This window comes from Dermacentor silvarum, chromosome 2, assembly GCF_013339745.2.
Source record: "Dermacentor silvarum isolate Dsil-2018 chromosome 2, BIME_Dsil_1.4, whole genome shotgun sequence".
Taxonomy (NCBI): Eukaryota; Metazoa; Arthropoda; class Arachnida; order Ixodida; family Ixodidae; genus Dermacentor; species Dermacentor silvarum.
Genome location: NC_051155.1, coordinates 200,587,679 through 200,600,538, shown reverse-complemented (window position 1 = coordinate 200,600,538; position 12,860 = coordinate 200,587,679). Strand labels below are relative to the sequence as shown.

The 12,860-nt window shown below is 47.7% G+C and overlaps 1 protein-coding gene and 1 long non-coding RNA gene across 4 annotated transcripts in view; one reads left to right on the top strand and one right to left on the bottom strand.

The window, feature by feature from the left end:
* The window catches only part of LOC119440655 (A disintegrin and metalloproteinase with thrombospondin motifs 7-like), a 133,997-nt gene extending 126,075 nt beyond the window's left edge, over positions 1-7,922 (top strand). For all 3 annotated transcript variants that reach the window (XM_049662146.1, XM_037705546.2, XM_049662147.1), the window contains one exon: positions 7,533-7,922. In XM_049662146.1, the coding sequence (XP_049518103.1) occupies positions 7,533-7,907 (375 nt within the window). In that variant the 3' untranslated portion in view covers positions 7,908-7,922. The remainder of the gene's footprint in view (positions 1-7,532) is intronic.
* LOC125943273 (uncharacterized) lies at positions 3,894-7,506 on the bottom strand. Its single transcript, XR_007465712.1, has 3 exons — positions 5,857-7,506; positions 5,729-5,763; positions 3,894-3,943 (listed from the first exon to the last, which is right to left on the bottom strand). It is a non-coding gene; the product is annotated as an uncharacterized LOC125943273 (long non-coding RNA).
* Positions 7,923-12,860: the final 4,938 nt, after the last annotated feature.

Below are 12,860 nucleotides of genomic sequence, written 5' to 3'. Positions count from 1 at the left end.
GTTGCGTCCGCGTATAGTTAGAACACCACCCGAGGAGTTCAAGCTCAACGATAAACCTTGCTCTATCACTGTCAATGCTTCGCCCGTCGGGTGAAACTGCCATTTTTTTTTCATTTACTCTCCCTCTTGAGTGTCAAAAAATATTGTCACAAAATCGTGAATGTTTGTATCGCAGGTCACCAGTGTTGCGCATTTATACGTTATTTTTATAGAGGAATAAAGCGTTGAAAGGAGCTGTCACGGTCAACACCGTTTTCTCTCTCTCTCTCTCTCTTTCTGTAAATGTCGAAAAACAATCGAATTGCAGTGCAGAGTGGCGAAATTATGCTAACTGTCGTGCGTGAAGGACTTGCGGTGGAAAATTTGCCCCTGAGGTATACCGTTGAAGCCAGGGCAGGGCAGGAAAGTCACTCTACCATACCGGTCAGACCTAAGGCGCGCCTTATTTTGGACATTTCATTGCCAGTGAATTCCACCTCTGCCTCCGCTAATTGAAACGAGAAGATGTACGAAGGAAATTCAGCTGGAACGACTGTAGACATTGTGCAACCCACTATCATACATGTGGAGAGCAGACCTGCACGTAACGAACTCATGTAATTAGTTACATGGTAATCAGTTATATTTCTGGAAGTTTTCTGACTGATCGATTATTTTTAAATGCGCAGCATTTCTTTGCCTGGTCGGAGCCAAGGTCTAACGCGAGGCCGTTCAAGGTCACAGAGTTTGTCGCCGCTGCTGGCTTACCGGCACGGGTGTGCGCGCCACAAAGAGACGTGGCTCGGTTGCGCTAGGTGCGCTACGTTGCGCGTAGGCCTCTACTTGCAGATACAACAATGGACCAAATTTGTCGAAGGCGAATTTGGTGTGACGTGTCGCGTCTACGACCACCTCTGGTTCCTGTCGTACATCGTCAGGGTGTCGCGGCCCGCGCGGGCGGTGGTCCTCGAGCGAGCGTTCCCCGGGAGGACGTGAGCTCGTTCGAGCTTTGCGCCACGTGCAGGGGAGAAATGCTTCGCATTGACTTTGATCATCATCGAGGATGGTTTCTACTCATAACGAACACTGTAATTCAATTACTTTTTTTCAGTAACCAACTATATGTAATCAGTTACCTTATTGACGAGATAAGCTGTAACGGGCAACACATCTAAGGATTTTTCTCATACGAATTTTTCCACCGTTTCATGGGCCTTGCCGGGAGCGCCTTCTCCGAACCCCAACAACAATAAAGCGCTGCTCTTCAAAAAGGCCCCAGATCCGAGCATCGCGGCATTGAGTAACCTGAACCTTGTGCGCGTGGTGTTCGCACGTTACAACGCAGCCCTACTCTCGATCCCGCACATGGAGAGAGTTTCCAGTTTTGCATTGCTCAAGTACTTTCGTGGGACAGTAATTGGTAACTAATCGATTACATTTTCTAACAAGTAATGTCTTATTGTAATCGGTTACTTTTTTCTGTAACGTGTACAAGTCTGGTGGAGAGGAGAACGGGGGCCGAGGGGTGGTGGAGGAGACACAGAAGAGACAAGAGTACGGACATTTCATGTGCACCGCGTGGAAAAATCAGGCAGTATCGATATTCTGTTGTATCTCAGCAGAATGTATATTGAAACAACCATAAATCAAAGAAAGGCTGCAGATTTTTTTATAATGACTGTAATGAGAGACTAGACAAGACGCAGCGTGTCTGCAAGTCAGACTGACTAGAAAAAGGAGGATGGGGTGAGAAATCCCGTTTCCGCTGAGACATGAGTCTGTCCGCAAGCGCTCACTGGGACAGTTCTACAAGAAATTTAATCAACTAGAGCTGGGAGACTCGAATAAAGTCTATTTTATTCTTCCGTGACGAACACAGAACGTGTCTTCTACGCTGTGTCACGCTCAGGAGACAACAAGCTGCACTTATTGATTTTAAAAAGTCTTCGAGTTTCTCTTGGAGTTCCTAAGTCGACGTGAAGCACATTGGTCATCGCAGAAGCACGATAGCCTCCAGTCACTGTGTTGAGGGAGAGGGAGAGAGTGCGGTATATTTTTAGTATATTTACTCAGCATCAGCGCCACAAGCTATCGGAAGTGTTGCCACTGAGAAATGGATGTAATTTACATTCACACTTGGTTGGGTAAGACTCAATCGTTCCCGTTTTTGAACAATGATAAATCGCAACTGTCATGAATATATCCAGGGCTACGAGTTTTTTTAAACATCGAGTTAATGATGAAGGAGTCTGAAGTTTGTCAAATCGTGTTGCGGTGCAATTAGTGTTGTTTCAAATGTACAACCAACATGTCGGCGCGAAACAGGTGTACATGGGTGGATCGTGCACCAAAGACTGTTCAGCGTGTTCTTTAGCTATACCGACATTAAGAGTACAACGCATATTTAAGCGCCGTCGTGTTACCAAACAAAGGACGGCAGAACTCTACGCGATATTGGAAGCGACAAGGTTAATTGTGACGATTCAGCCTCCAGATAAATGGGTAGTGTGCGCTGATTCACAATCTGCACTTGAGCTGCTTTGCAACGTTCGGGCAGAAAGTGCACACAGTAAAGATAATCGCGAAAATTGCTGAGCGGACACAAGTTGCGAGAACTCGTGGTCATCAATTGCATTTCAGTGAGTCCCCAGTCATACCGACATAACTGCATGGAAATGAACGAGTGGACGAATTGGCGAAGCGTGCACACGCACATGGAGAAGAACACGCCATTCCATTGTTCAGCAATGAACTTCGAAACATAAATTACGGAAACTCCCAGTGAGAATATCATCCGCGGCATGGTTCGATGAACAGTCCAAGAGATAAATTTTGTATGCCGCATACCATGGGCTGAAATTCAGTCCATATGGGAAGATACCGCTAAGTGGGGATACGTATAATTCCACCGCTTTCGCCTTGGTGTGACATACACAAAACACGTTCTTTATAAAATTCATTGTGCAAGCTCCGCGTCATGTTCTTGTGGAGTGGCGGACGAGGACGTTGCCCACGTGCTACTGGACTGCCCGTTATACGCACGGCAAAGGCAACAGATGCGCTTTATACTTAGGGCTCTGGGAAATCATCCATTGTCCCTCGGGACAATACTTGGACCATGGCCAGTTAGTGGCCTTGAAAAAGCAGCTTTCGGTGCAGTAAAATACATTTTGGAAGTACGGACATGTGCGCGAAACACTACAGGAACGATTTTGTGCATTGACTCGCCTTCGTTGTTATGTTTCGTTTTTTTTTTTTTTTCACTCTTGTTAGTGTGAGTGTCTGTGCGCCCTTAAGTGTTTTTTTTTTTCCTAATTTATATTACTTTTTAAAGCGAAGCTATTTTTTGCATATAAGTGAAAAAGCGAGAGAGAGAGAGAGAGAGAGGGGGGGGGGTGTAGCCGGAGGCGGACTGCTTCCAACCTCTCCAGTTGAATCCCATTTAAACCTGCCTATACCTATCCACAGAAAGGCTGGGTCATCGCCTTCTTGCAAAATGGCCACGAGGGCAGGGAGAAAGAGCCCCTTACCGTCAGAACTTTGATCTTGGTGAGCTGGTTCATGGTAGAATGGTTGGGAAAGCAGCGCTAGGAAACGCAAGGACAGAAACACATAGTTTACACGTGACACAGTACACAGTATACACACGCAGTACACAGTACACATTTTAGCACTGCTTTCCCAACCGTTCCCTTCAACGGGTTTGGGCAGTGCAGACAGACAAGCAGACAGGTACACTGATGCACGCCGCGAAAAAAAAAAAGAAGGAAAGAAAGAAAGAAAGAAAGAAAGAAAGAAAGAAAGAAAGAAAGAAACAAAAGCGAAAGCCCGCGTGCCCTTCTTCTCGAACCAGCCACTCGGTACCCGACAGTCAGATGATGTCATCAGCATGGCGCCTGCGGTGCACAAATAGACAGCAGCACCAGCAGCAGGAACGAGCGGTAGGACCGCCTCAGGAAGTGCGCTGCGCAGCAAGAAACATTAAGAAAGAAAAAAGAAAATACAAGGATGCATGTTTCTTGGGGCGGTGGTTGTGACACAAATTGCGGGTCCTCTGCTCCGAAGTGGGAGAAGGCAGGAAAGGAATGTCACTCGCGGACGTATAGGTCGAGGAAACGGGAGAAAGCCTCGGCCGCGGGATGTGTAGTTCGCGTCCTTGCCCGTGGTCTCGGAACATTTAATTTGCTTATAAATCGACTACTACAAAACCTTTTTTTTTTTTTAATTTGCGGGTTAGAACGACGGTTCTACACAGGACCCTTTTCTGTTCCAAGTTAGACAAAATGTAGCGTACAAATGAAGAAAAAAAAAGTGAAGTAAGTAAGGAAAGAAACCATGGCGGAGTTCGGCGGTTGTGTAACGAGGATGAAGTTCTCGGTTAAACCACCATATTTCCGGCTCGGGCAGGGATCAGCTCTATTTATCCATTTAGTATAATCCTTTAGCGTAACCATATAGCGCTGTTAAATTATTTCTCAGTTTCGTATAGATCCAGCTAAGCCATTGCGTGGTAGATATTTTCATTGCGGTAACAAAAGGCAGCAGTATTCTGAGAGAGAGAGAGAGAGAGAGAGAGAGTTGTAAATGATTTATTGAGTTTCCGGCAGAGGCGGGTACAGTGAAAGCATCTTCGTACGAAGAAACGCAAACATTTATGGTGCGAGGCGTCGTAAAAGCCGCCGCGTTAGTACATACTATTTATTAGAAGCGAACCATAAATCGTCTCGCGAAGCCGCCTGTTGGCGTTTCGGATGTCCGTGTGAGCAGCGAGCGGAAACTCGGAAAATATTAAACGCTCTCTTCCGCGGTGCTTTACGAGCCGCCAGGTGCGCCGAACGCGTAGTGCACATTTCGCCTCGCAACTTGGAGCTTTGTAAAACTCGAGTAGACCTCGTGTGAATATTGCACGACGTCCCGCAACTCGGCACACGCACGCTGAATGTTACATTGCGTATTTCGTTATTTTTTTTTTGTTTTTCTTGCTTTGTGATTTAATAATTAGGCTCTGCGCGCAGGCTCACGCTTGTAGTAAACAGTATACGTAGGTATACTAGGGACGCATTCTGCGACTATCACTTTCGGCGTTAGTATCGCCTCGCGGCGACAGTGCCACCGTCAGGCGTCAGGCGCGCGCTGACTGGCTGGTTGAGCAAAATCAGATGAGCTGATTGGCTGTTTGAGCACTACGTCACGCGAAGGCGATAGTATCGCAGAGGCGATCGTCGCAGACTACGTCCCCTATATATACCTATATAACAGCAGCCGATGCCGCGCAGCGGACTTTCCGCCAGAACCATCGCGCATGCGTGGCGCGGATTTCATGCGGTTCAGTTCAATCGTGTTTGAAGGTAAAAATGGCCCCGATGGTTGACGTCACTATATGCCTGGCAGCGACCGGACGTGGCAGCGACTCTATAGCTAGCCGGCAGAAGTTCTGCCAAATGAAAGCATAAGAAGTAAAAAAAAAAAAAAAAATGCACTGCGAGTACTAGCGCCTCTTTTGAGAAGCTGCCAGAAAATTCTTCATCGCTTACATCGGAAATAATGGCGCAATATCCACCGCACCGCGATGTTTCTCGTACGCGGCAGACAGCGCAAAACATTATGAAGAGATACCGATCATCTCATTGGAAACCACTACGGCATATATGCTTCCTCAGTTATCACATCACTGAGCTTTACAACGTGAGATATAAGAAAAGAAAGAAAGAAGTCGTAATGAGGGGAGACAAAAACATTGCGCAGTCACCGTGTTCAGGTTTCCAGCTCACGCTTTCCGATTACCTGCGTGGATTGAAATGAGCGTCGCGGTCGGATAAGAGAAGCAAATTTGTCGATCAGCGCTCTTTCTAGCACGTGCCCCCCTCCTTTTCTCACCGTGTCGCATTTCCCGTCTAGTCGTGCTACAAGTGGTGCCGAGTGATCCTGAATTTGTCGAAGCGTCACGTACTTACAGTATATGCTCCCGATGATAACAACCGCGATGTCACCTCCGATAAGCGAGTGTCTCGGCGGTCACCGCTCTGTATGCGTAATCGTGAGCTTCATCTCTGGCTGCCGCGGCCGCGTGCGAACCGGATTCGAAGGCGTTATACGATGGCTGCATCCTGTGGCAGGCGTTGGCCGTTGGATGCGGATAAGCGCGCGTATGTCAAACTCACCAGCTATTCGAATTAGCTGTCCGCGTTGCTCTGTAAAAATCTTTTTTTTCCCCTTATTTATCGCGTTTAGCTTCAACGCGCAGATAGCACTGCCAAGGTGTGTGTCCTCCTGAAGTGAACAGCGTAGCAAACGACGCTGGGCTATGCCTTGCGCGCATGTGCATTCTGTCTTCGATCTCGTCGCTGCTCTCCGTTATCAGGCGCTGAAATGCCGTGCAGCAGTCGACGCTCGCGCGATATTGTTAAAAATTAGGGAGGGTCTGCAATTCAATCAATGGATATAGTACTGGATCGAGTTGAGCAGCCATGTTGTCGCGCTCAATAAACCTCAATAAACGTCGCTCCTGGCACTGGGTGCACGTTAAAGAACGCCAGGTGGTAAAAATTAATCCGGAGTCCCTCACTACGGCATGCCTTATCGTGGTTCTATCACGTTAAAAAAATAATAAAAGGGGAAAAAAATACTACGTGGTTGCGATGTGCATGGGGTGCAACACTTCTCATAGTCGATCTGTCACTAAGGCCACTTCCCAAAAAGCGTCACAACGCGTTCAACTCCTTCTGTGCCGAGGACGTTCTCGACCACTGTCCGAGGATTCTGGTCTCTGACAAAGGGCGATTGTCCGGTCTGTCTAATGCGGTTGAACGTTGTCTCCTAGGCGCACCGAAACGACGACATTCACAAAGAAGGTAGCGCAATTGTCTCCTCGCAGCCAGGGACAGTCGTCGCATGTATACGGTTGTCGGCCGTATTGCGAGGCGAAATGAATAGGCGTTTGTGAAGGCCCCGCCGAGCCACAGGCGGCAGATAACCGTTTATTCGGCTCGTGATATCTCTGGCGGGAGATGGAGCTGTAGATGCGGACCCTAACTGTGAAGAAGAGTGTTTATGAAGTCCGTCAATTTCCAATGTGACCATGTCAGTTCGCGTGCTATAGCGAATGACCAAAACCTTGTAGCTGCGTCGGTTCTCGACGGTGGTATTGCTATGCAATGGATACCATCATGGGCAGATCATTTTTTTTCTTTTCTTTTATTTTTTTGTGATGTCTCCTATCACCTTTAATTCCCTTTCCTCCTTACCCCAGCACAGGGTAACCAGCCGGTCTACACAGGCTAGCCTCCCATGACATGGAGCCTCTTACCGGCGTATTTTCTGCGCCGCGCGATGCCCACGCTGTATAGACAGAGTTTAATTCGCGTTGCACGTGGTTATCACCGTGGGTGACAGACCGACAGAACACATCTATTCTATGATTGATCGCAACGTCGTCATTGCGCGGCGTGACACTTTCTCCGCGCTCTGTTTAAAAACACGTATTACCGGCGCGTGTGGCCAGTTACGACTGCTGCCCCTGACTTGTTCGCTCCGTTTTTTTTCCTTCTCATCAGGAGGTGTGCGGACCGGACAGGCCTGACCTCTGCGCGACGACGGAGCCGGACGTTGTGATGACCGCCTCCGCACCTTGCAGCAACGACGCTAGCAACGACACCGGCTGCGATTCGAGACCCAGGGACGTTCCTCCGCGGCCCACCGCGAGCGTGGTAGACATCCAGTCCAACACCGTGCTCGACATACCTCTGGGCGACGCGCCTGGCGATTTCTGGAACCTGTCCGGCATATCGGGCCTGCCCCAGATCTTGGACCTTCCGGTGCCACGCAAGGTGGTGGTCCTAGAGGACGCTCGGTACGCCTGGCGGGCCTCCAAGTGGTCTAAGGTGAGCCCGCCGCCTGCGCATATACATCTGAAAATTTCCTCAGCTTAAGAAGGAGCACCGAACAAAGCTTTTCGCTTTTAGCTGATGTCAAGTACAAGATACCATATTTTCTTCTTTTTAAGCGAAGGTTTATAGGCTCACAAATGTGGGTGGCGGTGGTGGTGGTGTCACGCGTAAAAGTGGGCCGATCCTGGTGATAGTGCAGAAAGAGTCCAAGCTCAATGACACGTACCCCTGTGGGCTCGGGGACCTGTAACGCGCCCTTGAACTGCCCTTGTCACACGTGGGACCCAAAAAGACAAAATTACCAGCCCTTCCCCTGTCGAGAAAATGTGGGTAAGCGAAGCTTGTCGTCCGATTCGAGCGTGAGGGCTTCCGAAGCCCAGGCGAAACGCGTGTGACAGTGTCGTCTTGCCACAAGCTTCGCTTAATTACCCCCATTTTCTCGACTGGGCAAGGGCTCTGAATTTTTTAACACCCACACTTTAACTTTGCCTGCAAGTGACCCATAAGTTGTCCTTTATTTTAAAATAACATAACTAACGTACCTTGTTTGGTTCAGCCAGGACACCGGAAAAACGTAATGCGAAACGTCAAGCGCTACGCTAAACCTTGTTATCGCTAACAACACTAAGTGATTCGAGTGAAACTGCCAAATTCCTTTCCTGTTATGCGCATGTATTCGATTATATGCAGTGAAGCGAAGGGAAATTAAATTAGTTGCATGCGTGTACTTGTTTGTGTAAATTCGTAGCCCATATCTTATTTTGCGCCCGGAACCGTTTCTAGTAAGGCAAACCTCGTACAACGCACAAATATTGGGGGAAAGAACAAGGGTTCAGTAATTATTTGTAGAGCTCTTAATTAGGATAGGAACGTCAAAGTTTCGCCACACATTACACTTAACATCGTCCCCATGTCGACTGAATGTAAATTCGGTCTCATGTATGTACATTTCTTTTAGGACTCAGGGAAACCTGGCGGGTAACGTCTGTATGACACTTTGCAATGCTTGAATAAGTGATTTTTCACAAAAGCTATAATTAACCTGCGCCGATTAAACATTTATTTACGTTACGCAAAACATACTTCCTACTAAAAGGAAATATAATGAACGTGCCTCACATAGTTTACCGAGGGGACAGGTAAAACCAGCGAAACGCTTCCTCTAACGCATGAAGATAAGGAGATAACGCGTATTCAGTAATTATTTTCAAAGCACAAATTGCTGCCGTGTTTGGTCCTCACAAGTAAGCGGGGAAACTGTATATGCTTTATATGAAGCCTCTAAATAGGCCGGAAAAGAGTGTTTAGAAATTTTAATTTAGCCCCTAAATAATTTGCGCATTGTAGTTTGTCTGCATGTCATCATTACCATTTTCTACGTTTTCTCAAATTACAAACGTCGTGAACAATCTAGTTTCGAAGAAACCACGCACATACGGACTGTTTCGGCTGCGATTTCGCCGTTGGAGCCAAGTTCACGATGTCGCTTCAACGATTTTCTATCTTGAAAAGCCTCCAAGCTTACTCTGGTTAGCCTTAAGGTTTCGTTATCATATCCGATTAGCATTATAAGCGACCATTACTTAAAATACTATCAAAAAAGGCTCTTTAAGTTCCTTTCACATCGTTCAAGCTAACGACTCCGATTGAAAATAAATACCGGGTGTTTCAGCGAACACTTTCAAACATTTTTTTAAAACTTGCCTGTGGCAGATCGCGCAATTCTATGTCCATGAGCAGGTCTACTCCCAGAGGCGGACATTACTTGCACAAAAAAATGGAAATGCATAATCGACTAATTGCCTAAATTCACTAATTAAGTTCATAACTAATTACCTTAGGGGACGTATTCAATTTACAAATTTATTGCACGGGTTAGCATTTATGCTAACCTGTGGTGTGTTCTCGCCCGCCTTGTTCGCGTTGGAGCGAGAGGCACCACGAAGGCGAATTCGCTCGCAGCTTTCCGCCGCTCTTCATCACGCGGATAACGCCAGCGTTCTGGCAGGGAGTGTCTACGGTCGAGTTCGATGTGTTCATGTATGCTGCCGCGCGCGCGCGACAGCATACCTTTAACAGCGAAGCTGTTCTTTGTCGAGCCTTCGCCATCTGTCCGGTGTCACGCAGGTCGTCACGTGGCCAGGGGAGGATGAGAGCCGCGCCCGGGAGAGCAGGTCCGTGACCAGCAGAGGGGGAGAGGCGCGCTGGGGAAAGAGCGACCAATGAGAGGGCGCGCTGGGGAGAGGAGGAGAGGCGATAGGTATAACTATAGGTATAACCAACGTCGCGTGCTCTCATTACTGGCGCGCAAAAAAAGTGGCGGTGCAACTTGCACGCGAAAGAAAGCCCGGCAAACACAGAGAGAAACCTCATGCGAAAAAAATGTTGCAGTGGCTTAGCTCGGCTATGCCAGGATATACGTAGCGTTAGCAAAGGTTCAGCTGATTATTCTTAGCTTTCCTGGTTGTCTAGATTGTCAAGGATTAGCTTGATTGTCATGCTTACTGCTGCTCCAATGACACGCACAAACGCCAGTCAGAAGCGCAGCGGCTCCAGCGCAGTGTCAGACGGCGACTGCACAGCGAGCGCGCGCCGGCGCCAGTGCGTCTACCACGGCTACGACGTCACTCCTCTGGAATGCGCAGACCGGCGGCGGTGAGTCGCGCGTGGCGGCGGCGGAGTGCGCGAGAGGTGCCGGCTCCGGTGGCTCCGGTGCGCAAGCCGTGTGACATCACTGATCCTTGCGCATGCGCAGCACGGCTCTTGATGTGCCGCGCGAAACGGGCTTGGCTAGGCCAGTGTAGCTAACGCTACAAAACACACACACACACACACACACACACACACACACACACACACACACACACACACACACACACACACACACACACACACACACACACACACACACACACACACACACACACACACACACTTGAGAGAACCGCAAGCGTGTTGCAGCAGCAACGAGGCAACGCGCAGAGCTGCTACCGACGCCGTCCGCGTTTCAACGCGTTCCCGCCGAACGCGCGCGGTGTCCGTGACTGCAGGCGATGCCTCTGGCGGCGGCGCGGCAGGTTTCGACCTGAGAACTGGACACTCGTCGAGTTGCGTCGGAAGTCGCGCTGCCTCTTCTCACCTCGCAGCGTTTCTATACAAGTTCCTGTTGTAGATCTGTGTTTACTTGTGTTTAGGCAATTGTATCACGTGCAACGCATGCACATGTAACACTCGGTGTAACACAGCTTCGTTGATCGACCATCTTCACGGAGTTGAAGGGGCTGGGATTTTGATTCTTTTTTTCTTCTTTTTTATGTCAAGTACAAGATACCGCTTACTTCCTCATTTTTCTAGGAACAGGAAATGTGCCATATATGTAATGTGGAAGACCGAAATAAATACGCCTTGCTGGTTAGCGCTACGACCTATATTAATGGCTGATTCAATAACATGGGCGTTCCAGTTAACTTTGTGCTTCAATGCATAAAACAGCGTTTTCCTCGAAAAGTTAACTGGAACGCCCATGCATTTCGTCGGACACTTTGAAAATTAATATCTCGAAACTGGTTCAGTCCTGAGAATTCGTTCTAAGTGGATACGCCTTGCGAACTGAGTGGCTATAATTCGTAGATTGAAAGATGTGCCGTAAAATAATTAATTAAAACGTTAATTAGAGTAATTATGTTAATTATTCAATTAGGCGTTTCGATTTCTCGTGGAAGTAATGGCCGCCTCCTCGAGTAGTTTAGATCAAGGATTATAATTCCGCTATCTGCCACATGCAATTTTTAAAAAATCGGTGCAGCTGAAATGAAACACTCTGTATATCAGTCGCACAGGCCGTAGCCAGGAATTTTTTTCGGGGGAGGAGGGGGGGGGGGGGGCTTGACTGTTTGAAAAGCACCTATTTTTCAGTAATTATTTTCGGCAAAAATTGCAGTATGTGAATTATGCGACTTTTAAATACTATTTTATTAATAGTTTTATATTTTTAGTGTTGAGATGAATCTTTCTAATAGTTTAATATTTTATACGGACGATTCGTCTCAATAGATTTCTCAAAAATAGATTCAACAAAAATAAAACAGCCTTACTCAGAGCCAAAAATAAAAAGACGTTCGGCCGACGTACTAAGCGCCGTAGGACTTGGGCACGGAAAGATCTGCTCAGTCTTGCACATGGTGAGCAGCTGTTGACAAGTTTCTTAGCGCAACGGGGTGGCGGGAGCTTAGCGCAATGGTGTGGCGGTCCTGCCAGTCGCGTATCCTATATAAACGCGCCATTCCCTGTACCTCTAAACGATGGAAATCGTTCTCATATCCAGCGAAAAGGACCACGCGCCGTGCCAAGCAGTCGCTGAACGTCTCCTAGCTAGCTGCGTCATTTGCTACAGTTAACGTTGTGGTAACGACTTCAATATGTCTCTGCATACTACCACACTTGGACCGAATGTTTTTGCATACTGCTGAGGACGACCTCTGTCGTAAAATTGGAGCTTATTTTATCCGCGCACGCCCTTCGCTCCCCAGAGTTCTTCATTTTCATGCAGACCTTGTGATCACTTGACGTGATGACTTGTAAAAATGACTGTAAATTGTGGGATGATGATGACTCACCAAAAGGTGCGAGTCCCGGTCCCAGTGTGGTGAATTAAGGATGACCTGCAAAAAATGACCGCATACTATGGGTTAAGAGTGACGATGACACCGCAAAAATAAGTGCCGAGTCACGGTCCGAGTTTGGTGAAATAAGGATGACTTTGCAAAATATGGGTGCGAGTGAAGATGACTCAGCAAAAAAAGTGGTCGTCGTGTCGTTGAGTTAGCGGTGCTCTGGCTTTCGCCTTCAAGTCGTCTTAGTTGTAGCATAAGGGACATCTAGTAACTTTTGCAACTGTCTGTATCTATTCTTAATTAAATACTTACTTGAGTTGTAGAACCGAGAGAAGTGTATAGAGTAGCTGACAATTTCCTACCACAATCTTCCGACTGCAGG